This window comes from Magnolia sinica, chromosome 1 (genome assembly GCF_029962835.1).
Source record: "Magnolia sinica isolate HGM2019 chromosome 1, MsV1, whole genome shotgun sequence".
In the NCBI taxonomy this organism is placed as follows: Eukaryota; Viridiplantae; Streptophyta; class Magnoliopsida; order Magnoliales; family Magnoliaceae; genus Magnolia; species Magnolia sinica.
Window position 1 is genome coordinate 1,639,880 of NC_080573.1, and position 27,205 is coordinate 1,667,084.

General features: G+C 39.1%; 1 protein-coding gene across 7 annotated transcripts in view; it reads left to right on the forward strand.

The window, feature by feature from the left end:
* Window positions 1-26,744, forward strand: part of LOC131233529 (disease resistance protein At4g27190-like) — a 74,933-nt gene extending 48,189 nt beyond the window's left edge. The window contains exons 1-6 of one of the 7 annotated variants that reach the window (XM_058230793.1): window positions 5,975-6,164; window positions 8,251-8,512; window positions 15,969-16,016; window positions 20,217-23,436; window positions 24,368-24,527; window positions 26,513-26,744. In XM_058230793.1, the coding sequence (XP_058086776.1) occupies window positions 20,962-23,433 (2,472 nt within the window). In that variant the 5' untranslated portion in view covers window positions 5,975-6,164; window positions 8,251-8,512; window positions 15,969-16,016; window positions 20,217-20,961 and the 3' untranslated portion in view covers window positions 23,434-23,436; window positions 24,368-24,527; window positions 26,513-26,744. Of the gene's footprint in view, window positions 1-5,969; window positions 6,165-8,250; window positions 8,513-15,968; window positions 16,017-20,216; window positions 23,437-24,367; window positions 24,528-26,284 lie in introns of those variants that run through there. The other 6 variants (XR_009165472.1, XM_058230955.1, XM_058230875.1 and 3 more) reach the window with 6 other exon arrangements.
* The last annotated feature ends 461 nt before the right edge of the window (window positions 26,745-27,205 follow it).

Here is a 27,205-nt window from a genome sequence, read left to right on the forward strand (position 1 = left end):
ATATCATATGTGGTACGTTAAGTAAATCATTTTAGTTTGGATCCTTACTCTTGCTCGAGTGGTAGACTCTTACGAGTTTCAACACCCGGTCAAGCGTTTGAGTATCCATCGGTGGTGAAATTCCACTAGTGTGAGTGTGTGGGGGTGTGTGTGCGTGTGTAAAAAAAAAAATTTCATTCTAATTTAGGAGATATGCTTGTTAAATACATAGATAAAGAAATGAATTAAAAGATAGAAAAATATTTTTATATACTTATATATACATATTTACATAATTATGTATTAGAGAAAAATGTAAAGGAGAAAAAGTTCTCCCCCCCAAAAAAAAAAAAATCTGCCAGACTTCTGCGGCACTGCCGTGGCTACCTATATGTTTGTTTTTGTTTTTTTTTTTTGTGCTTTTATGGGTCCCATCATGAGGTCTATGTTATATCCAAACCGTCCATCTATTTGGTGAGCTCATATTAAGGATTGAGACGAAAAATAAGATAGATCTAACTATCCAGTGGACCACACTATAAAAGGCCGTGGGGAATTGAACGTTTACCATTGAAACCCTTTTAGGGGTTACAAAAGTTTTGGATCATTATGAAATTTGTTTTTCTTCTTCATCCAAGTCTTTGTGACCCTATGAATGAACTTAGACAGGGAGGATTTCTCACAAACATCACAGTGGGCCCCAACTTAGACGGGGGAGGATTTCTAATGTTTGACGCTTATTCAACACTGTTTCCAGTAATGTGGTACACTAAGATTTGGATATACTCATTTTTTGTCTCATACCATAAAATGATCTGTAAAAATAGGACCGCATGGATGAAAAGCATACATCATGGTGGGGCCCACAGACCACCGAAGATCCGCCATTGGCGGGTGGTAGGCGGAGTAGCGAATCTATTTCTGTGAAAAGGAGGGGTATTTTCGTCCTGAAATTTTTTGTTCATACAGGGGAAACATAAAAATGAGCGAGGCAAACTAGAAAATGAGCGGGGGAAACATGAAAATGAGCGGGGCAGGCTAAAATAGGACGGAGTGTATATACTACATACATTCAATGTGGGCCCAACTGAGTTTACTTAGTACAATGGGAGCGTACTAACTAACTGTGGGCTCATTTGGTGTGGTCCATTTGAACATTGGATACGTTTAGATTTATCGGCTTAAGTCATGAAATAAGAGCGGGGCAAACTAGAAAAACAGCGGGGCAAATTAGAAAAATAATGGGGCAAACTGAAGTATGAGCGGGGTAAACAAGAAAAACAGCGAGGTAAACTGCAGTATGAGTGGGGCAAAGTGAAATATGAGCGGGGCAAACTAGAAAAACAGCGAGGCAAACTGAAGTATGGGCAGGGCAAATTAGAAAAACAGTGGGGCAAACTGAAATATGAGCGGGGAAAACTAGAAATTGAGTGGGGGAAACATGAAATTGAGTGGGGGAAAGTAGAAATTCAGCGGGGGATGATATTCATAAGGCAGCGTGTTTCTTCATGGAAGGAGGTCAGATGCTTAGAGCGTTTACGGCATCGTTGATCAGTCTTCTCACAAAGAATTCGGCCGCTAAAGGGTTTGTAGACTACCGACCAATTAGCCTTTGCAATGTTATTTACAAAATCTTCTCAAAGATCCTAGCTTCCTGCTTGAGTAAGATCCTTTCTAGGCTTATTTCCATGGGGCAAGGGGCTTTTGTGAAAGGCTGGTCTATTACAGAGAATGTTGCTATGACGCTTGAGGCAGTGTGCAACATTGACAGGAAAGCTAGAGGCGGCAATCTCATTCTCAAGCTTGACTTTGAGAAAGCCTATGACAGGGTGGATTGGGTTTTTCTCAAGAAGGTGATGAGGCGATTTGGTTTTAGTGACAGATGGATTTTCTTGATGGAGGCATGCTGGGAAAATTGCTGGTTCTCAGTCCTTTTCAATGGGGAGCCTATGGTGAAGTTAAACGTTGATGGCTAGGCTCTGTTAGATCCTCTCATGTGTAATGTACTGGTTGTTTTCCTAAAAGGTGGGGTCTACAGTCGTAAATTTCTCACGATTCAATGCGTAGAGTTTGACAGGGGAGTGCCGCGACAGTCCGACTTTTTTTATTTCATTTTACATGGAGAACTTTTTCTCCCTTACATTTTTCTCTAATACATAATTAAGTAAATATGTATATATAAGTATATAAAAATATTTTTCTATCTTTCAATTCATTTCTTTGTCTATTTATTTAACAAGTATATCGCCTAAACTAGAATGATTTACTTAATGTACCACATATGATTTTGGGGTAGGAGAAGCTAATTTAGCCAACCAATTTTCCAAGATTCCATCGGGTCGATGGTCGAAAATCCATTTCATTCAGTTCGTGGTCAATTTCAATCACTTCGCGGTCAAACTGGAAATTCAACGGGGCAAACATGAAATTAAGTGAGGCAAACATGAAATTGAGTGGGGAAAACTAGAAATTTAGCGGGTAAAACATGAAATTGAGTAAGGCAAACATGAAATTAGGGCTGAAAGTCGGGCCGGTTGGTTCGGGTTGGTGCTCAACCCTAACCCAACCTAAGGTTCCTATACCTAAACCTTGACCTAACCCAACCCAATCTTGGGTTGCACAAGAGGGTTCGACGGGTTGATTGGGTTGGTCGGGTGTATGCATGATAATATTTTCATTATTATATTAGTTTATTATATTTCAATATAGGACTTATTTTTTGTATCTATGATTTTATTAATTATATACGTGATTATTCATCATAAAGAACTTCATTTTTTTCTTTAAAAAACCAAGCTAAAATATAGGACTACCCCTTTAAAAAGTCATGTAGCATAGCACGCAATCTATTTGGGAGAGAGAAATCCGACATATCTTGTTAGCTTGAATCCTTGGAAATGACGTGGACAAATGAGACCCAACGTCACTAGTGTACGTTCTACACAAACAATCCACACTAAATCTATTTGCCCCGCTGTTTTTTATGTTTCCCCCGCTGATTTTCTAGTTTGCCCCGCTCATATTTTAGTTTGCCCCGCTGCGTTTCATGTTCCCCCGCTAATTTTCTAATTTACCCCGCTGCTTTTTATGTTTCCCCTGCTGATTTTCTAGTTTGCCCCGCTGCTTTTCATGTTTCTCCCACTGATTTTCATGTTTCCCTCGTTGATTTTCTAGTTTGCCCCGCTCATATTTCAGATTACCCCGCTGGTTTTCTAGTTTGCCCCGCTGCTTTTCATGTTTGCCCTGCTGGTTTTCTAGTTTGCCCCGCTGCTTTTCATGTTTCCCTTGCTGATTTTCTAGTTTGCCCTGCTCATATTTCAGTTTGCCCAGCTGTTTTTCTAGTTTGCCCCGCTGCTTTTCATGTTTTCCCCGCTGATTTTCTAGTTTGCCCTGCTGTTTTTCTAGTTTGCCCCGCTCATATTTCAGTTTGCCCCGCTGCTTTTTATGTTTCCCTCGCTGATTTTCTAGTTTCCCCCACTGCTTTTCATGTTTCCCCTGCTGATTTTTTAGTTTGCCCCGCTGCATTTCATGTTTCCCCCGCTGATTTTCATGTTTCCCCCGCTGATTTTTTAGTTTGCCCCGCTCATATTTTAGTTTGCTCCGCTGCTTTTCATGTTTCCCTCGCTGATTTTCTAGTTTACCCCGCTCGTTTTCATGTTTGCCCTACTCTTTTTCATGCTTGCCTCGCTCATTTTTATGTTTGCCCCTCTCATTTTCATGTTTGCCCCGCTAATTTTCATGCTTGCCCTCTCATTTTCATGTTGCACCGTTGAATTTCATGTTTGCCCCGCTGAATTTCATGCTTGCCTCGCTAAATTAACTTCTCCTACCCTAAAATCATATATAGTACGTTAAGCAAATCATTCTAGTTTAGATCCTTACTCTCCCTCGGGTGGTAGACTCTTAGGAGTTTCAACACCCGGTCAAGCATTTGAGTATCTATAGGTGGTAAAAATCCACTAGTGTGAGTGTGTGGGGGTGTGTGTGCATGTGTAAAAAAAAAAAAATCATTTTAATTTAGGAGATATGCTTATTGAATACATGGACAAAGAAATGAATTAAAAGATAAAAAAATATTTTTATATACTTATATATACATATTTATATAATTATGTATTAGAGAAAAATGTAAGGGAGAAAAAGTTCTCCCAGTAAAAAAATAAAATAAAATAATAAAAAAATCTGCCGGACTTCTGCAAGGCTATCTGTGGTTTTTTTTTTTTTTTTTTTTTACTGTGTTGCATGTGTGGGTCCAATCATGAGGTTTGTGTTATATCCAAACCGTTCATCTATTTGGCGAGCTCATATTAAGGCTTGAGACGAAAGATAAGATAGATCTAGCTATCACACTGTAAAAGGCAGTGGGAAATTGAACGTCTACCATTGAAACCCTTTCAGGGGTTACAAAAGTTTTTGATCATTATGAAATTTATTTTAACTCTTCATCCAGGTCTTTGTGACCCTATGAATGAACTTAGATGGGGAGGATTTCTCGCAAACATCACAGTGGGCTCCACCTGAGTTTCTAATGGTTGACGCTGGTTGACGCTCATTCAACACTGTTTCCTGCAATGTAGTACACTTGAGACTTGGATATACCTCATTTTTTATCTCATATCATAAAATGATCTGAAAAAATATATGGACGGCATGGATGAAAAGCAAACATCATGGTGAGGCCCACATACCACTGACTATCGGCCATGGGCGGGTGGCAGGAGGCGTACCCAATCCCTTTCCGTGAAAAGGAGGGGTATTTTCGTCCTGGAATTTGTCGTCCGTACGAAGAGGTCCAAGCGCGTATGCTAAGTTTGTATTGTTTCAAGAATATCCAATGAATAAAAGGTGGGGTCCGCAGTCGTAAATTTCTCGTTAATTTATTAACAAGTTGCAAGACTTTGATATTGCAGTCATTACATAGATCATCTAATCACTTTGTTTAAAGAAAAACTTTGATACTCTGACGGAATGTGATGGATGATCCGCAGGCACTTGCAGAAACTGAATACTTAGCATACAACTAATTCACATTAAACTGTCCAAATTATGGGTCTCCTATATATGTATTGTGAACAAAAAATTTAATTTAAGTATATTTGATTACATGACAATCAGATGGATGGAAATTTATTGGACGGTTAAGAATATAAATATCCAGTTGTCCTGAGGAATCAAAGGTAGGGATTGTCCAACCAATCTGACTATGGGACTACCACCAAACAATACTTACAATTTAGTTGGTTTGATGTGAGTTAATGTATGTCACCAGAATAATTTCCTGACCGCCTGTGGATGTATATATCAAGTGACGTACTCTGACAGGGTATCAAATATTTTTAAAGACTATTTGCAATCAATAAAACAACAGTCCAGCTGTATTACGTGAGCTGACATGGTTTAAATATACATTTTCTGTCTTATCCCACAGCCATCAACGGGACGCGGATTTCCTGCGCAAGGCTTTGGCACCAAGTTCCTGCGCTGGGAGCCTATCTGGGGCCCACCGTGATGTTTGTGAGAAATCCACACCGTCTATCCGTTTTGTGAGATCATTTTAGGATTAAAGCCAAAAATTAGCAGGATCCAATACTCAAGTGGGCGCAAAACGCAAGGATTGAACGTATACAGTTAAAATATTCGTGGGGCCAGAGAAGCTTTGAATCAGGATAATATTAATGTTTTCAGTTCATCCCAGTAGGAATGACGTTATGAACGGTATGGATGGCATGCAAACATCACCGTCAACCCCAGGGAGGTTTCAACGGTAGGCATTTCCCTACCCACCTTTTCCTTCAGTGCGTCCCACTTGAGTATTGGATCCTGCTCACTTTAAACTTAATTCCTAAAATGAGCTCAAAAAACGGATGGACGGGGTGGATGTCTCACAAACATAACGGTGGGTCCCAACTAGATTTCTGGCGCAGGAACTTCATCAACGTTGTTTGGTCAATGGTCTTTGGAAGCTTTGAGAGACTATTGAAGTTCCCGGCCTCTTTTGTACCCGCTATTTCCTCTGATTTCCCTCCATCGGCCGTCTGTCCATTGTTGCTATAGATTTCTCATCAGTGCCTTTACAACACCGTGGACAAACCGTTCCATCTCACCTTTCTATTTCTTGCCATTTTTGCACATCAACGGTAGGCCAAACGAATGCCGCACTGTTATACGACTGTTTGGAGGGTGAGGTATGCTTAGACAACTGATTCAATAGAGCATGCTTGCATTTTGAGTCCCCCCCGCATAGAAAAATGTTTCCGTTTACATTAAAGCTTGGTTTTAATTTCTTTTAGCATTTTTACTTATTACTATCTACTTTTTATATAAATTACATCTTGAGAAATGCTTTCGTTAATCTACCTCACGACTTTGATTGTTTTTACCATGGATTTGAGAAGGTTTGAGGAGATTTGAGGGGAATTCAAATCCCCTGATATCTTTGGCAACATAGAGTAAATGGGGGTTTGAAATCCCCTGAAGGAGGGGGTTTGAAATCTACGGTGAAAGCTTAGATCACGTCTAGAATCCTTCCAAAAGTTGTATGTGTAACGTGTGTCAGAAGACTATTAATCTATTGGGCACATGGCCTACTGATCATATCCCAAAATAATTAGATTATCAATTGCATTATTATAATTACTTTAATATGATGATTTGTGTCGACCAAACATTGTCCATTTAAATTAATGGTTAAAAATTGTTGGTTAGTCATTGGGATGTGAACTCTTGCCTGTGGCCCATTTGAGACTCGATATTTCATTATTTTCGGGCAAAATATATATTTCAATAGGCTTATTACAATCATTGTGTCAAACATTAAATACGTACATTAATTAAAGATATTAAGGTTGATTTAGTAATTAAATTCAGTGCCTATAAATATACTATGCATAGCTACTTTTGGATTATATGGAATTATGGATTCAGGGTGCCAAAGACAACAGGATGATTTCAAATATAGGATATTCTGAATATACTGGGTTCCAAATCCACGATCCCAGACAGAAGATATTTTCTCTTAGAGGAATCTAACAGAAGTAAAACTAAGTGAGGTTATTTTTTATAAACTACCAAACTACTCTTTTAACTCACTTTTTTAAGGGGCTGTAAATTCAAGTAGACACTGCTAAACAAGTAATTATGAGTACTGATCTTAAGTCCAAAACAGATTTTTATAGGCTAGACCATGCAAAAATCACAGAGATATGATGATTCAATCCATCCCTGACCTTGATTTAGTCTTGCTTTTCCTAGCCATCATTTTTCCGAGTTGATGAGCATAAACAGTCCATGATGCCGGGTCCCCAACTAATTAGCTGATGGAATGGTTAATTTACCTGTTTTTGTGTATGACATGCATATGGTAGTCCATGAAATGTATGTTGAACCTGATGGACAGTCTAAATTAATTAATCAACTGCCTAAGTGTCTCAATACAAACTGCATACTCTTCTTCTTCTTTCTTCTTCTTCTTCTTCTTCTTTCTTTTTTTCCTTGTAAAAAAAAAAATTTCATTCATAAAATAGGGAACTATATAACGAGGAACATACAGATTCTAGCCATTACACAACTGGTTCTCGTCCTCGGTTTCCCTGGGCCCATTCAATCAAGGGAAAAGAAACCTTTGACAGACGATGGGAGGCTCCGAGAATAGCCTCCTGATCTGCTATCTGCTTGCCAACGTGCCAAAGCATCTGCCGCAACATTAATCTCTCTCGGAACATGGCACAGGACAATTTTTTCCCTCTCTTTAGTGAAGGGAATCTAGCCTTCCAAAATCTCTCTCCTTTTGCGAATGAAACTGTATACTTGTCATATAACTAATTCAAATTAAACTGTCCAACTTATGTGTCCCAGTTTACATGTATCATGAACCTATAATTACGCTTATTTCTTTAACTGAATATTGGATCAATGGACATTTATTAAATGGTTAAAAATATGAATATGTATTTGTCCTATTTCAGCCAATAAGTGTTCCACGAAACAGAGGCAGGGATTGTCCAACCAATCTGATCAGATGGTACTAAGTTCCACAATTTAGTAGGTTTGATCTGAGTTAACTCATATGTACAATTTCTGACTGCTGGTGAACAAATCATGCATCTTACTCTGCCAAAGTATCAAATAACTCCCCCTTATTTTAAGACCATTTGCTTCAATTAATAAAACATTGATGGAGGTGTATTGGGAGAGCTCTCTTGGTTTAAATATTGTCAAGGAAGTGCTTGTTTGACAAATAAATTTTTTTTTTCTTTCTTTCTTATACCTCAGCGATCTGCTCTTGTTTGGTTACGGTGAGCTTTATATCACCATTGGAGTTTTGGGCCTCAGTTTTGCACGCTATTTCCTCTGATCTTGTTCTGCTGTCTGTCCATTCATCCATCTATCCGTCGGTGCTACAGGATTGCTCATTAGTTCCTTTATAACACTAAGGACAAACTGTTTGATCTCACCTTAAATATTTATTGACACTTTCACCCATCAACAGTCAGCCAATAAGCACGGGACTACTACACGCTGTTTGGAGTTTGAGGTACGCCAGCCAACTAATTCAATCGAGCTTGCTTTCATTTTCAGTACCCTTGCATATTAAATGATAAGAATGTCTCAGTTACATTAAAGCTTGGTTTTTCATTGGGATTCTAACGAATTGCTACCTAATTATTATAGAAATTACATCTTCGTACTTTTTTAGAAAAGGTTGTTTTATTAAGCTACCTCATTAATTCAGTTATTTTGGAAAAGGTTTTTATTAAGTTACCTTTTTAATTTGGTTAGTTTTGCCACGACATCATCGGTTAGAGAAATCTAATGGAAGCCAGATTAGGTGAGTTATTTTTTCTAAATGATAAAAGTGCCCATCTGAATTAATACACATGCACTAAAAATTAGTCACCTTTAGTGCAATTTCATGTGTGTGACAATTTTAGTATGTACTACTTGCACAAGCCATTCACGTAGTAAAAATGAATTAAAATGCCAGTTTCATCATTTACAAAAAATAACCCACCTAAATATATGATTTCTCTACCTGAAGGTATTTTAGTGAAAATAATTGTAATCAATGAGGTAGTTTAATAAAAACACTTTTACATTGTGTTCACACCCCAAGTATAGGGTTCTGATGTAGTAATAATCTCGGTAACACCGAGGTCGAATCCACAGGGACTGAACCTTGTACGTAATATGAAAGCAACTCGAACTAGAACTAGGCGAAGATGTAATCTAAATCAAGAAATTATAAGAGAAATAATGGTGAAATATTAGACTAAAACTTGTAAATTTCAAAGGTGGGAAATTAGGGTGTCAAGGATCCACTTGTAAAGATCAAGGAGATCTATGCTTGATTCACGAACACAACTAGAAACAAAGTCCTATCTTCATCCAGTTGGAAGATATTTCATTAAAAACCAATCTGAACATCCTTTGATCCAGTTCTCAAGAGATGAGAGGTATGAGAATTAGAATTGATTCTATCACAAAACCATGCCCATGAGACAAAACAAACAACAAAATTGAATCAATCTACAAACAATCTAAAAGAGTTATGAACGTTAGGAAGGGTTCCATTATCCAACCATGCCCATAAGGCGATGGTGAACAACAGGGCCTCCTAACTTCATAATCATAATAATGAAAAGGACTTGCTCAAAGCTATCGCATATCTATTGTAATTTAAGTCACAACAAACCATAAAAAACTAAAAGCATTCCTTATAATCAAACTAGAATCAACAGCAGTTCATCTTAAACCTGAATCAAAAGGCATAAAGAAAAATCTCTCATCTCACTACAAGCTTCACCTCTTAGCCCTAGCTAAGAGGTTTAGCTCATCATACACATGGTGAACTCAAATCTCTTATAGGAAAACATCAAAGAAACAAACCAAGGAAGGAAGAAAAACTCTTGTTGCCGTCTCTACGATCTCTCTCTCTCTTCTCTTTTGCTCCACGGCTGATTGGATGATGCCTCTCTCTCTCTCTCTCTCTCTCTCGTCTCTTTTATAGACAGAGGAAGCTAGGTCGGTTGGTGAAGTCGGTCAGTGGAGAACCGACTCTGTTTCGCAACCACGTGCGCAGGAAACGCGAACGCAACTACATTTTGCCCAAGTTTGCTCGTCTATTCTTCCAAATCTTTCGAAACTGACGTCATGGACAGGGTTAGGGCCACCATTTCAAGAGATTGGACGGTTTGGATCATGCATCCGACCACGATTAAGATCATCGAACGGCCCACGGAGGGCCGGACATGCGGACGCACGTCCCTGCGGAAAACAGGGCACGTTGCGATGATCGGTGGGGCCCATGGTGTTGTTTTCGGAAGAATCCACCCAGTCCATTGGATTCCTGGAAAAAAACCAGTCGTGAAGGAGTGATTTTTATCGGGTTTTGGTGTGGCCCACTTTGTCAACTCAAGCTGTCGTTCAACCTGCGTTTTCTGATAATCCACGTGCACACGTTTGCAAGGGGCCAAAAGGAAGTCTTGGCTAGGGTCGTCCCCACCCCCGGGAGTGAATGAATGGTTCAGATCGTCCATATGAATGATGGGTGGGGCCCACTAGCCAAAAATCGGACGACGTGGTGCATCCGCTAGTCGTCTGTGCTGGAGAAGGAGAAGGAGACGAGTTTCCTTCCGTTGATTGGTGGTCTCGATCCAGTGCTCGTCAAGTGCACTTATGCACTGTGCACTGGCGTTGCCAGTGGGGTCCGCTCGTGATCTATATATGAAATCCGCTCCGTCCATCCGTTTTGTCACCTTATTTGAGGGGCTGAGACCAATATTGAAGCATATACAGATATCAGGTAGGCCCCAGAATGACGATTTGTGTGCTGATCTGTTCGTTGGGCCACTTCCACAAGGATCCAATGACTGAAATTTGATGTGTACGGTTAATTTATGGTCCTCAGGCTAGATATAAAGTTTTGAGCCGAACGGATGGTGGGAACCCTGTGATCTTGCATTCTGGACGATTTTTAGGCCTCTTCAACGCGAATGACTTAATTTTCTCGGATCTCTGGCGTGTAAATTCTTCAATCTCGGTCCCTTGGGGTCCGTCCCTTGCTTTGGTGACTTCTAAGCATTAATTTCATGCTTTTAGTACCCTTTTTCAGTCTCGACTCCTAATTTCACCTTGCAATATAAACACGATTAAAATCGGGTGTTAAACAGTATCATGTTCATAAAATCAAGTAATAACTGGGGTCTAATATGCAATATTTGACCCTCAATACATTGCAATGTAATTTTTTCTTTTGTAAGACATGTGTATCCATGTGTACATATTAGAAATGCCCTAGTGCTCCAAGAACACTTTAAATTATAATTCTCTTGGTTGGATTAGGTTACTTCATTGTCCACTCAATCTGAACTATACATTAAGTCCAGAACATATTTTATATAGCTCATATTGATAGGGTGATCCAAGCCATCCTTGATTTAGTCTTGTTCTTGTGGGAATCCTTTTTTCCAAGACATGGATTGGGATGGTTATGGTTTCCTTACTGAAAGTAATTTTTGATGATAGGAAGTAGTCCATGATGGCCCCCAAAAAACAAACCATTTAAGTTGTTGATTGACTATTTTTCTTGTATCAGTCCATATCAAAGGCTACTGATTAGATGGCTAGTTTGTTGGGTTGGTGTGATTTGACAGGGTATGTTGGGCAACCATTGAAGGACATAGAGACGAATCAAGAAAGAACACACAATCGCACAACTAAGACCAAACACAATTCAAATTTATGTGGAAAAACACTTTAGGGAAAAAACCACGGTGCAAAGCGACAAGTACGCACTATGAAAGAAAAAATTACAAGAGATTGAGTGTTACCGACTCGAACAAACTTCGAATCCACTTCACAAGCCCTAGCTATGCCCTTTAAACCCTTAGCAACGAATTAGAAAGCCCTATTTCGATTGTGATTCTCATAATTAAAGCTATATACATGGGTGTAATCAGGAATAAGGTGTGTCTCAGAGCTTTTTAATTCGTTCTAAAGGATTTCAAGGGCTTGTAAGGGAGATTCAAAGCTTGTTCAAATCGGATAATCTCTCTCTTGTAATTTGCTACTTTCATATTGTGTTATCGTCGGTTGGTGCCATGGTTTCTTTTTTCTTTTTTTCTAAAAGGAGTTTTTCATATTAAATTTAGAGTGTTTGTAATTGAACTTGGTTTTACAATTGGAATACTTCGCTTGATTCATATGTGTACTTTTGCAATCCCCCAACAGAGAATAGTTCCAATAATGGATCTACATGACCTGTGGATGCATCTGTTGGTTGGGGTGAATTTTAGAAACACATTAAGGTGGGGCCCACCAGAGCCAACCACCCTTTTCTTTGCAATAAGCAATTTTATTGTGATAGCGACCACAACATACGCATAGAGCAAGATTGGGTGTAAGTTAAAAGATTAACAACAGGAGTAAATGAGAATTTTTAGATATTGTATATATTACAAAACTGCGCTTGCTGGACTCAGGCCGCAGACTGGCTGTAGTACACGGTCTAAACCACCCAGCTCAATTGAAATGGTACTAAACTTTAAGCACAAGCCAGGCCCTCGAGAGATCCATTATTCAAAATATCTTCACTTCCATGTACTGGAGCCATCTCCATTTAGTTGTTTTAGACTCCAAGTCCTTTTTCAAGTTCTTGGCTTATTTCTTGCATGCTTGACATAACTTTTTTTTTTTCTAAATTATTTTTAAATCCAGCAGTCTCCGTCCATCATCATTGTTGTTGGTGAAAAGATAAATTATCTGCAAAATTTCTCATGCGCATGCAAATTGTCTGACCCCATCGGATTTCACCATTGTTAATCAATATATAATTTTGTAACATCCTGGATTTTCACTGTTCTGGATTTCCAAAAAATCTTTGAAATTTTTTTAATTAATTAACTTATAATATTACTTAATGACCATTAGCACTCAATGATAGTTTAAACACGGGTGGAACCAGTAAAGAACCGCACAAGTCCGTTTAATCAACCGTATGAAGCCAACGAATCCGCCCGATCACCTGAACATCAAGTTTAACCCCATGATTCACTCACGGGGGGCCCAAATCTAACTGATCCATTGCTAATAAATCAAGACAATCATAACTAAATTAAAGATCCAACCGAAGCTGAGTCAGACAAGGCCCGGATCTTGGCTAATAGACCAAATGAACCCCATTACTCTTTTAGCCTAAAACCGACGGTTTAGAGTGATCATGACCAAATCTCCACTTCCACTAGTTATAAGTAGGCTACCTTATAAATATAGTTAATCCAAACCCTGATCATTGCCTATGAGAAATCTCAATAACTACTTCATTTCAGAAATGCCCCGATTTTCCAAACAAGCTCTAGACCGCTTGTTGGTGGGCCATTAGTTCCAAAATTATAGAGTAATGTTCGTCTTACTGGGCTCGACGTCCATCGCGGGAGTCGGACCTGGGTAGTGTCCAGAATCGCTCAACTTGAGCAGAAGGACGAGTGCATGAGAAGCGCAAATACCCTAAAGAAAGGAGCTGGAACTTAAGTGAATTGAGTCATCCACTCTTATGCAGAGTTGAGGATTTCGGACCGTCGGTTTGTGACCAAACTTCACACGTGGAGTAAGGATATTTTTCTGCTCATATCCGTATAGTCGTGGCCCTGATCGACCATCGGTGACCGTTGAACAGACTTCTAATCATATCTGTCGATCGGTGCATCCAAATGGCGGGCCGATCATGTTCATACGTAGATCATCATTAGGGATAACTATCCTACGGTGTATATCAATAAGTACACCCCATAGTGGGCCCTAGAGCTTAGAAAGACCCTCTCATGGGTCTAGTATAGTAAAAACCCAACACTTGGGGCCATTTCCACCAAATCTGGCATTATAAAAGGGCCTCATTTAGGCACCCCCTCTCCCCATACGATTTTGCCCTAGAAAAGAGAGAATAGAGAAAGGGGAGAAGAGAAGAAAGAGAAAGAGAGAGAGAAGACAGTGAAGGAGGGTGTTGTTGATGGTGGGGCCCAAGGAAGCTCAACCTTGCAACTCTCTACCTCTTCTCCAAGGAAACCCTCCACCACAACCGCAAGAACCGCTTCCGTTGATTATGTAGGTAAATCCCTCACCCCCTTTTCCTTAAAACCCTTGTGATGAGAAGGGATTTCATGGATTTCTAACATGCAAATGGTTATTTTTGGAAATCCGGCCGTCCGACCCCAAAAGCCTCATTCCTAGGTCGTTTTCCAAGTCTCCAACGATCCATAGGTGCGGACAATTGCTCTTAGGTGGTCTAGTACCAATTATAGTACGAGATTAATGATTTTGATTGCTTGGATGCCATATTAGGAGAAACTAGAGGAACCCTAGGAATTGTATGTTTGTTGAAATAGTATGAAATTGTAGGTTTGACTCTTATGATGATTGTTCTTGCCTCTCACATGATTTGTGTATGGATTATTACAAGTTCATGCTTATTTGATTTTTCCATGTGTTGTTGCTTCGTAGGATGTATGATTCATTACCCTTGTGCATATGATTTCTTAAGATGGAGGAAGTGTTTAACTTCCTCACGAACCCACACTCACACACGCACTTTATTTCTTAATAATGTTGCTTAGTTGCAGGAATGTCCGTTTTGTATGGTTGAGATGCCTGAGAATATGATAATGTTATGCTTGTTGATAACTTGGATAGTTGACATGTTATGGATCACCTCACCCTCTTGGGTTGATTAGGAACATGAAGAGAGATGGTAGTTCCATCGGTAGGACTATGCTATGGCTAGACCCGGGGGTTTGGGCGGGTGTGTTCAGGTGGCTGTAGTTCGACTACATGGGTCCCTTGTGCCCGATGTCACTCGTTTCACGCTCGCCTGACTCATGCGGTCTAGCCTACTGTCTGACCAACCTTGTTTGTTAACCCTGTTTGCTACACATGTATGAAACCTGGAACACCTTACGACCGTTGTAGCTCATCAATAACTCACTTAAAATTGGTCCACAACCTCGTGAGCCAGGCATGGTGGAATGAGATACTGTGTCCGAGCTATCGGCCTACGCTGGGGTACTGTGTCTCCCCGTAGTGACCGTGAGCGATCCCTTTCTCTTGGCACTTCTCATGTATTTGAAGTCGGGGATGAGGAACCCGACGAGATCACGGACAGTGGGGTCTCGGCCTCATGCATTGGGGGGTCTTGGCCTCACACCCAGTTTAGGGCATTAATACATGGGGTATACCCGATTCCCCAATCTGCTGGATGAATGGACCTAACTAATAACTCGGCTAACACGATTGCATTGCATCGCACTAGTTAGGGTGGCGACTCGGCAGTCGAGGACGCACTAAGGGAGTGTTGTCATACGTGATTGTTAGATGAAGTCGCTCGAGGGAGCGTTATAGCGAGGGCATGCATCATATCATCCTGCATGCATGCGCATTAATAAGATTAGTTAGATGTTTATGCCTGACCGCTTTTCATTAAGGTCATATTATAATTGATGCCTGTGATAACTTAAGATTAATAGCACCCACTGAGTTGATCACTCACTCCCACTCTGGGACGGTGTTTTAAAATACCAACCAGACCCTTTTCTAGATGCAGGTGAGGCGGAGCTCGATGATCCGAGCGAGGTGAGCAAGGATAGGGAAGAAGAGCTTCTCTGCTTCCAGACTTTCGACGGGTTCATTTAGTTGAGTTCGGGCTACCGCAGGGTATGGACCAAGGCCCTAGTCACTTTGGGTCGTGTATGGGTGGGACTAATTCCCTATTTAGATGACTTTGGATTCATTGTCTGCATATTTTTATAATTAGTAGCAATTGATACTGCTTATGACGTACTTCTGCTTCATGCCTTGCTAAATCCATTCATTGCCTATGAGATCATCCAAATGTAATTAAAATATGAAGCCCATTAGGGCACCCATGACACCCGGGAATTTGGGAGCCGAGTTCTTACACGGCCCCTGAAAACCCGGGGTGTTACAAATTTTCACATCAACAGTCAACGACGCCCCTGCCAGTGCTCTGCTACAGCCTACAGGAAGTTGAGGTAGACCTAAAACTAATTCAATGAAGCATGTTCAACATTTGGATAGCACTGCATATTGAATAATGTTTCGAGCGTGTTACATGTGGATTGTCGTTAAAATTGTTTTGTAACTTTCGGTGTTGAATGTTACTTTGTAGTAGATCATTTATGACAGTTTAGAGTCCTTTTGAAAAAGTCTGCCTTTCTTTATTGACAATTGCCCATTATATAGGTAGATTACAAGCTATTTAGGGAAGAAATACAAGCTGATCTTCAGCCCCTACCATATATACATCTATCTAAATATACTGTACAGCTAATATATCCTAATTAAGGAAGGAATAAATCTGTATAACTGTCATATCACTAATTAAGGAAGGAATAAATCTGTATAACTGTCATATCAGTCAAAGCTGTAGATATTAGCTGTAAATCTGTAAATCTGTAAATCTGTAAAGCTGTAAATCTGTAAATCTGTAAAGTTGTAAATCTGCTGTGTAGATTGATATTTCCTTTGACAATTTAAATAGGAACTCTGATTAGGAGTTGCTAGCGTTCAAACAATAACGTAAATTAACTATTAAAAAAAAAAAACTTTCTATTTGTAGGACATTATCCAAAGAAAAAAAAATAAAAAATCCTACCTTTCTCAAGAAAAAAAATGTGAAACATTTCATGCTCCACAAAATAGCTGTAAAATTCTCTGACACGTTTCATAATTCATAATTTAGCCAAGTAATAAGAGATTTCGTAATTCGGCCAAGTCATTAGAAAAAGGCGCTCTTAAGGAAGGTTTGTTGAGCCCATTCAATGTAACTCTTGGTTACATGAGCCCAATCACTTACATAGTTCAACTATTCTTTCTAAATATAAGTTAAAAAGGGGACAGAGTTTTAAACTCACCACGTTTGTTAGGAAAGTAGAAGTCTTCCTACCCATGACAAATATGGATCTAGGTCGTCAATCATGTGAGTGCACCTCTACTTCCTCCTACCTCCCAATGATTGCTATGATTTGTTGATCCTATTTATCTAATCAATGGCCAATGAAATGGATGGCTCAGACCACTTTTGGCAAAAAATGGTTCGAACATGGATGTGGCCCATCCACTAGGCAGCTCTAAAGAATCATTTTGATATGACCATGCAAGCCATGGTCAATCTCCAACAAAATGGACGGTCCAAAGCATTACAAAAAAGCTCTGTTCTTGGATTTCGAGGATCCTGCTTGTGGGCTAATCTATAGTTCCCTTTCCTCTCAAGAATAACATCAATCCGATGATCTAAACATCTGATCAGTGGCTAACAAAGTGGATGGTCCAGATCAATCATGATAAATAGTGTCTGATCATGGATTCCACTATTAATCCTACGGGCCCTAGTGTCTTATCATGTATTTGAGTATTAATCATATGGGCCCTACCTCTACTTCCCATTCCTCCCAAGAATCACTTTAACCTGCTTATCCTAGTCATACAATCAATGGCCATCAAAATGAATGGTCCATATATATCATTTATAAGAAAATATTTAAACATTGATTTGATGTTCTTAGCCCTTGAATCAATTGCCCTGCAAAATGAACAAAGCATTTAGGGAATTTTACAAGAAAAAAAAAAATAATAATAAAATACTGCCTATTTAATATATAATTTAAGTTCAATTACCTTTTTCAAGGGTTCTCAATAATCTATCCCATTAAATTATATAGTTGTCAATGGGGTACTTCTATCAAAGGGGTCGGCAGCTTGGGTGGCTTTGGTAAGGTTCATCATGATGTTTATGTGAAATTCACCTCAACCACCAAGTGTGTCACCCTGTGTCAGGTTCAGGCCTCAAATATCAGCCCCACCGGTGATTCAATTAGACCATACAATTAGAAACAATGTATAACTTGAACTACAGATGGGCCTGATTTTTGGACCCCAAGCCTAAATTTTGGTATGGCATATAATGGTTGGGTTGGATTTTTTATAATCGTCATGGTGGGCCGGATAAAAATCAAGGGTGGACGTCTCTCTCCCAACTGCTTTCTATGGTGTGGCCTACCTAAATCACAGGCCAGCCTGATTTTTCGGCCCTAGGCCTAACATGTGATTACACACATCTATTTGTCAGGATGGATCTCACATGCATAATGGTGGGCCTCCTCAAAAATCCCAAGTGCATATCCTATAATGTTTTTACTATATTAGTGGTGATCTCTTAGAAGTTGGGTAGGGAAGCCCACACTTGATTTTTATTTTTATTTTTTGGGCCTAAAATGCAGTAAGTAACCATTAGATTTATAATATCACACATTAGGCGTAGGGCTAAAATATCAGGATGACCAGTGACAACAACATCCACCATTACTTTTTAAAGGGCTCACTGTGATGATTATATAAAGTCCATTCCAGCCATTAGATGCCACATCAAAACTTAGGCATGAGGCCTAAAAATCATACCCATCCATGATTTAGGTGTGGCCTACGGAAGGAAACAGTTTGGAGGGTGAGTGTTGCCCTATACACTTTTTCCAATCATGCCATCCACTTAAATCATGGTTGGGGCTGGATTTTGGGACGTACGTAAAATATGGGGTGAGATAACTGGTGGTCCAAGTGGATTTTACATAAACATTATGGTTGGGGACCACCTGAGCTGCCAACCCCTTGCCAACTTCCAGAAACAAAATCTAATGGAAACTAGACCAATGTTAATTACATTAATTAATGGTGTAGCTAGTTGAAAACCTTTCCCAAAAGTATTCCAGAACATAAATTCTACATTAAGTAGGTAGTTTTTTTAAATTCCCAATCATTTACGATAAAAAGTCATTTGAGTGTTGAATAGGGGCTCGTATTTGGTAGTGACCCCTAGTACCGAGTTCCATACTGGTCAGTACTAGAAAAGCTCTGTGAGCCTCACCATGATATATGTGTTTTATCTATGCCATCCATTTATTTTTCCATCTCATTTTACAACATGAACCTAAAAAAGTGGCAGATCCAAAGCTCAAGTGGACCTCACCATAGCAAGTGGCAATGATGAGTCCCACCACTGAAACTTCATGGACCTCACCATAGTAAGTGGCGATGATGAGTCCCACTACTGAAACTTCGTAGGGCCCACCGTGATGTTTATTTGACATCTAACCTGTTCATAAAATCACATAAACTTGGATGAAGGGGAACACCCAAAAATCAGCTTGATCAAAAACCTTTATAGTTCACAAGTTTTCAACAGTGGGTGTTGAATCTCTACTACTTCCTGTGGTGTGATCCAAAAGAGCTTTGGATCTGCTTCCTTTTTGGCCATGCCCTAAAATGATCTAGAAAAATGGATGGACTTGAAAAAAAAAAAAAAACATATTGGTCCGCGGAGCTTTGACCAGTATGAGCTCAACACTACCAAATGCTGGGATTAGACCATTAATCTTATGGCCCCACCTCTAATTCCATTGTTTGTCTCAAGAATCACTTCAATATGATGATCGTTAGCCATTAGATCAACAGCCAACAAAACGGATGCTCTAATAGTTTATGAAAACATCTAAATCATGGATCCAGATAGTTCATCTTCTAGGCCCCACCTCTGTCCTCCATTCCTCTAAAGAATCATTCTGATTTGATAACCCTAATCATTCTATCCATGGCCTATACTCTTGTTCATTTAGACATGAAGATGCAGGCAAGTACCTAAGATGGTAAAGAGTGGACAATATTCTAAACATGTTGTTGGCTTTCGTAATTTCATAAAAACAAAATGAAATTTTAATCAATAAAATTATTATTTTAAAAATTAAGAATTAAGGGCCTATGGGCCTGTTCGGATTCCACTTAAAAATGAGTTCGTCTGATTTTATTTAGTGCTAGTTATGTATTAAAGATAATGTTACAGGGATTAAAAATATAACCAACAATTTATATAAATTATAATCTCTAATTAATATGAAATTAATGTCAAATAAAATGAGATGAACTCATTTTTAGTTGGACTCAAAACACGGCCTGACAGTATATATATGCATTATGATAAATTTATGTCTATATGAAATGAAAATGATTCTATTTGATAACTTATTATGTCAATTGCTACAAATAACTTACAATCAAACTCATTTCTTTTATCTTTGTCTTTTTCTTTCTAATTTGAATTGTTGGGCTTTTTTTTCTTTCATTTATTCTGAGTTGTTCCAACTTTCAAGGTATGATATGTCCACCTCTATTGTGTGTTGCAGTGACTATGGATTGTTTTAAGGTTGTTCTTGAAGTCATGAAGTTTTTGTGGGATCCTCTTGCTCGGCAAATAATTTATGTGAAGAATCTGAATAAAAATGTGGAGGATTTGAGAAAGAAGATGGATGAACTAACTAGTAAAGAAAATTATGTAACTAATGAAATTGAGAGGGCTAAGTTGCAAGGGAGGGTTCCCCTGGAAGAAGTGAACAACTGGTTGAAAGATGTCGAAAATGTTAAAAACGAAGTGACGGTCATTGAGAAAGAATTTGATGAACTTGAGAGATGCTACAATGGATGTGTGCCCAATTGTTACACAAGTCGAAAACTAAGCAAAAGAGCTTTGGAAAAAGCTTCTGATGTGCACGAGCTCAAGCAAAAAAGTTTATTTGAGGGTGGAGTTGCAGTCGATCAGCTACCAGCAACAGTACATACTTTACCCACAACATCTCTAGAAGGTAAAACATCAGCGGAAGAAACTTTAGAGCAGATTTTGGATTGAATTAAGGATTCAAAGATAGGAATGATTGGTGTATATGGAATGGGAGGGGTCGGTTGACGACCATCATGATGAACATTAACAATCGTCTCAAGGATGCCAAGCTTTTTCATAGTATTATCTGGGTGACTGTATCCTAAGATCTTAATTTGAATAGGCTACAAGCAAATATTGCCAAGAAAGTTGAATTGGACTTGCAAGAGGGTGATGATGAAGTGAGCAGAGCAGCAGCATTATATGAAGCGTTAATGAAGAGGCAGAAGTTTTTGCTCATCCTAGATGATATGTGGAAGGCTTTTTCGCTAGAAAAAGTTGGAATTCCTAAACCTAATGAAGAAAATGGTTGCAAGATAGCATTGACGACTCGGTCATGGGATGTTTGTCGTGGGATGAAGACGGACAAAGCCATTAGAGTAGAAGTGCTTTCTGAAGAGGAAGCATGGGGTCTATTCAAAGAACATATTGGGAGTGACGTGGTATTGGCTTCAGATGTACAAGAAAAAGCAATGCTTGTGGCTAAAGAATGTGGAGGTCTACCACTGGCGCTCATCACAGTTGCTGGGGCTCTTAGAGAAATTAAGGATGTGCATGAATGGAGGGATGCATTGTATCAATTGAAAGGCTCAACGGCTGAAATCGAAGGCATGCAGGACGAAGTCTTTGGGCGGCTAAAGTTCAGTTACGATCGCTTGAGTGTCGAGAGTCGTGTTTGTTTCTTGTACTGCTCATTGTATGCAGAAGATTCCAAGATCTCTGTAGAAGAGGTGATTAAATACTGGATTTGTGAGGGGTTGATAAATGAAGTGGGGGATATTGAAGCCGAAATTGACCACGGGCATTCCATAGTGAACAGATTCATACGTGCTTGCATGCTAGAAAGGGACATCAATGATGGCTTTAAGTTTGTAAAGATGCACGATTTACTTAGAGATATGGCAATTGGTATAACCAAGCATAACCATCGCTTCATAGTCAAGGCTGGAAATGGAATGGAAGAGCCTTTGAAAGATGAGGAATGGTTAGGAGATGTTGAAAGGGTTTCATTGATGAGGAATAGAATCCACAGCCTCTCAGCAACGCCCAACTGCTATAAACTCACTACCTTGTTTTTGCAAGGTAATCCTCTTGATGGTCATATCATTCCATCTTTGTTTCAGCATATGTGTAGCCTCAGAGTTCTTGATCTATCCGATTCTTACATAGAGTGCCTGCCTGACTCACTTTTTGATTCGGTGAGCCTTCGTGTGTTGGTACTAAGAGACTGTAGCAATTTATCCACAGTTCCTTCACTAGCAAAACTGAAAGAGCTGAGGCTGTTGGACCTCTCTTCCACAGAAATCAAGGTACTTCCGCACGGATTGGAAGGGTTAGCAAACTTAAGATTCCTTGACATATCGAAAATGGAATATTTGGTACGGATTGAGGCAGGAGTAATATCTAAGCTTCTTCATCTTGAACAGTTTATGGCATTGCACAACAAATTTATTCAGGCATTAAAGCCCCAAGAAAGAAAGGTATTAGATGAGATGGCAAGTCTAACTCAGTTGGTTCATCTTAAACTCTCCTTTCCTAACCTAGTCGCCTTCTCACACTATGTCCAATCTAGGCAGTGGCGAAAGTTGAAGAAATTCACTTTCACGGTAGGAGTTGTGCCCGAGTCATTGGATTTGATGCGTTCTTACCATGAAATAGATGAAATCAACTATTTATATGAGTTGGAGCGTGTGGTAATGCTCAGAAAGCTGCCAGTTGGCACTAAAAGAAGTCCTCTCTTTCTGCCTGCCAACACAGTGGAATTGATCATTTTCAAATGCACAAATTTCTCTCGACTCTCGCTTCTCTCCTTATCGAATGTTGGGGGATTGAAGTATTGCGTCATTAATGAGTGCAGCTGCGTGAAGTCTGTTTTGTCAGCCAAAGATAATGTCTCTTTCCTCACCACCTTAGAGCACTTACTCCTTGGAGAACTACCAAATCTGAGAACTGTTTGTCAAGGAGTTGCAACACCTGGCACCTTTCAAAGCTTGAAGACCATAATCATCGGTGAATGCCACAGGCTGAAGAGTCTCTTTTCAGCTGGGTGGTTGAAGAACCTCCAGAACCTTGAAATAATTTACATCGAAGAATGCAATGCGATGGAAGAGTTGGTGGCCGAGGAGAAAGAAGAAGAGATAACTGCAGCAGCATACAGCAGCAATAATGACATTCCCATCACATTGCCTATGTTAAAGAATCTCTGTGTTTCAAATGTAAATAAATTGAAGAAGATTTGTGGCAAGGTACTTGTGTCCACTTCTACGGTCTTCATTACAATCAAAGGTTGTCCTAAGCTGCAGAAGATCCCTTTCTCCATCGGCACTTCATCTGTGGCTTTTAAAGGAGAGATTAGGGGAACAGGAAAGTGGTGGGATAAATTGCAATGGGACGATCCTGCCACTAAACCTCTCCTCCTCCCCCTTTTCAAAGAAGTGAAAGGAAACGATGATGCTGATGATAATGACAAGGACAATAACAACAACAACAATGATGATGATGATGAAGATGATACCGACATCGATGATAATGATGTAGAAGAAGGAGAAGGAGAAGGAGAAGGAGACGACCACGACCATGATGAGGATGATGAAGAATCTAATGATGATGATGAAGCATATGAAAAGGAAGAATCTGATGATGATGTTGAATATGAGAAAGAAGAATCAACCATTTCAACAAAATAGAAGGTGTCATATCCCCACCCTATTCTTATATAGATTCCACTCTCTTACATGGCTGCTGCCATTTCTTTTATTTATATTTTGGAAATGATCCAACCGAAAAAAAAAAAAAAAAAACACATTATAAACTATTTATCTTACCTACATTGGGATGAGTTCTAATAATCTAATTAATCAATCTCAACTATTCATTAGGTCCTGTACACATTCCATAGGCTGCCATGCAAGCGTCACAGTGATCAAGTGATCCTAAACATCATATAAATGGATAGTCAAAATCTCTTACAAAAAAATAGGTCCTATGAATAATTTGAATAATCTATTTGCAGGGCCATTGGGCATTACGTATGGTTCTAAAATATTTACATTTTCCAAGTAATCCTAAACATCCCATCCATGCCGATCGCTCTTCTCAATATTATTTTTTCGCTCTCATCAATATTCTTTTTTCCCTTAAAATGCATGTTGAACCAATTAAATAGACCATTCAAGTGTCATCCCACACAATAATTTACAGTACTTTATTAATGTTGGATCATTTCTCATTTATATTTCCGTGAGTGCTACCAATATAAATTCCTATGGCTAGCATACTACTGTAGCCCCTGGTACGTAGTAAACATGACAAACATGCATGCTGATCAGGACTGTCGACTGGTGGGACACCACTTTGATAGTCTCTATCAAGTAGGGCCCGAGTGGTTAGATCAAGATAGAGAAATGGTGCACATTCAATTAGAAAATGGCACTAGGACTGGATGCTCAAAGTTCTCTAATAACTGCCTATTTTGATTGAAGCATTGGCCCTCCGGATCGACAATCTCGATCTTCACACGTTTTGCCCTGTGAGTTGCATGGGCCTTTCTTACTTAAAATAAAAATTAAAGGTTTGGACAATCCTGCTTATTCTTCTCTTTCATGGCTGACAAATGAACAGATGGCAAAATAAGAAGGTTATGCGAGATGGAGTGATGTTTGAAGGGGAAAAGTCTAGCAATCAGATGGCTCAGACCATTCAACGGCGTGTGTGCTTTTTTTCGTGCTAGGGATATACATGACATAGACAGAAGAGTCTGCCTGTCGGATGAAATGCTCAGGTCAATTCGATCTTATTTATCCAATTAGGGTTTTGTTAATGTTATCAGATGAGGCCAAATCTGCGGTTTGTGATGGACCATGAATTTTCCTGATGTGCACTTAGTTTGTGTACGTGAGGCCATGGCTCTTTCATCCAAGCCATTGATCTGATCGTACCTATAATGGATCGATCGATGAAGTATTTGCAATTGGTCAGCTCTAACCTTTCCATTGTTGGCATGCAATGTATTGTTGAGAAGAAATCCACAGAAAGACCAAAGAGTCGATGGTTAGGATCTTCCCCTTTTGGAGATTTGTTTTCTGCACACGTCCACAGATCAATGGCTTGGATTTAAAAACCCGTGGGCCACCCATGTTACAAACTAGGTGGATGATAAGAAAATTCCATGCAAGTCACAACAAGGAAACTCGACCTCTTATTATTATGCACATGTGTGTATAGATACACGTATACATATGCACATGTACATATACATATGCATACATATATACATGTGTAGATATATTTCATTCAACAGTTTCAATTGATCCATTCTTATATATATATATATATATTATAGACACACACACACGCTGGATGAAAATGAAGAGAGATGGATTGGAAGGTCCAAAACACTTGGGTACTTTTAAGGACCTACAACCTAATGTGCTTAAAATCTACGCTGTTTATTAGGTAAACATACCTTGGTTGTTATGATTTGAAAAATTAGGCTGATTTAACTGTTTGTTTACCTTGGTTGTCATGATTTGAAAAATCAGGCTGATTCAACCGTCAAATGGGCCACTTTGTAAACTCACACCTAAAACCTCTAAATTTATGTGGTATAACCCAAATCTTTTAGTACTGTAACTATTGCATAATTCTTTTATCATGACAAGGAACACCAGATGAATGGATTGGATGACACACTAACACTAAGCTAGGCGCAAAACTAATGGTGAGAGTTCCTTTCTAAATGTTTCCAATGGTGTGGACTGCCTAAGTTTTGGATTATCACGATTTTTGGGTTTAATGGTTAGAATGCAACAGTGACCTGATGGACAACATGGATCTCATAAAAGTTCACCTGCGTGGCACTTAGCTATGGGTTACCAACTATTGGCTAGAGAGAAGTTGAGGCTCATCAAGGTTTTTAGCTTTTTTTTCAGAAAATACAAACACTCTAGTGGCATTTGCAGGTGAAATATTAACTGCATATTGTACAACACACATTTTTGAATTTCTAATATGCTCATGACTTTATAAAATTTCTCTCCGTTTCCTTTGAATGCACAGAGTTATTCACTGTTGGAAACTAAATGCAGGGGCAAAAATGTTCTCCACTACTTGCATTGTAATATAGATTTAGAGTATTAATATTAAATGCTTAAAGTTACTACTATTTATCATCATCATTCTTGTTGTTGTTGTTGTTGTTGTTGAGAAATGATATTTACATAAACAAAACAATAAATAAAAATAAAAATCATTTATGGACCAGTACTCCTATTGTTGCTTCTAGATTAGTACTTTTGCCATACCATTCCAATGCGCCAAATGTATGAAAAAGTTGCATTCAACAAAAGGAAATGTAAGAGGATGTGAGGTTACTGGTCTTGATCATAGTTTTAAGACTCACAACTCAGACTTGGGAACTCCCAATAAATGTGAATCACCCACCAAGTCACCTCTCATTCGGGTCAATCAGGGCCAAATGAGTCGATCCGAGTCATAGAATCTTTTAACCATGGCTTTGATGAATGGTGTCCTAACTAGATGAACAAATGGACAAATTGTGGATGGAGATTCCAACACTAATCTCTCAGGATGGAAGATCCTAACCCTCTGATTAGTATCATAGAAATAAATTTTTACAAGATAATTCAGCAAGTGCCATAAAAAGGAACATATTCCATAGCTGGGAACTTCCATTTGATAGAGTTTTAGGACAGCTTTTTGGTAAATTCTACAATTTAATTATTCTTTTCTTTTACTTTGTGGCAGGTACACGGATGGATCCTCAAGTAGTACCATTTAAAGTTAACCATCTATGTTGTGGACCTAAAGTTATGGTTTTGATTTGTTAGAGTTGTTTGGGGTAACCTTCTAGATTAAGGCATTTCCTTTTTTATTTTATTAAGATATCTCTTAAGATTTCCACAAATGTCTGCCAGAACTTAGCATCTCTCTATATATTCTTGCCGTTGTTAATGGAATAAATGTGTATTACGGTTTCTACATATAGTCTCTCGTGGTTAACACAACTTGATGACAAATGGGCCCAAGCATGTTCAGGTCGACCATGTCAATGGAAGCCATGGTTTGTTCTTGAAGAGTGATGGGCCTGATTCGTTTGTGAATAAAACACATCTTTCATGAGCTACTGCCCTCTTCATGTATGTGCATTTGGAGGATGGACGTTGTAGTCTGCTATGTGGTGGCAAAGAAGACCTGACCTTGAAGCATGGGTTTATTCTTGTCTGATATGACTCAATACCATCCTAATCTTATCCATTTCAGTTCAAACGAAGCAAATCACCATAACAAATCAGAAATAAACAGACACACGCAAAGATTAATCCTACCAATTTTGGTCCCTGGTGAGTGGCGCACTCCAAAACCGCGTTGCCTTGAACTGTTTTCTGTTTAAAAACTCTGATAGTCAACTTGATGTGCAGTTGGGACAGGTTGAGTCGA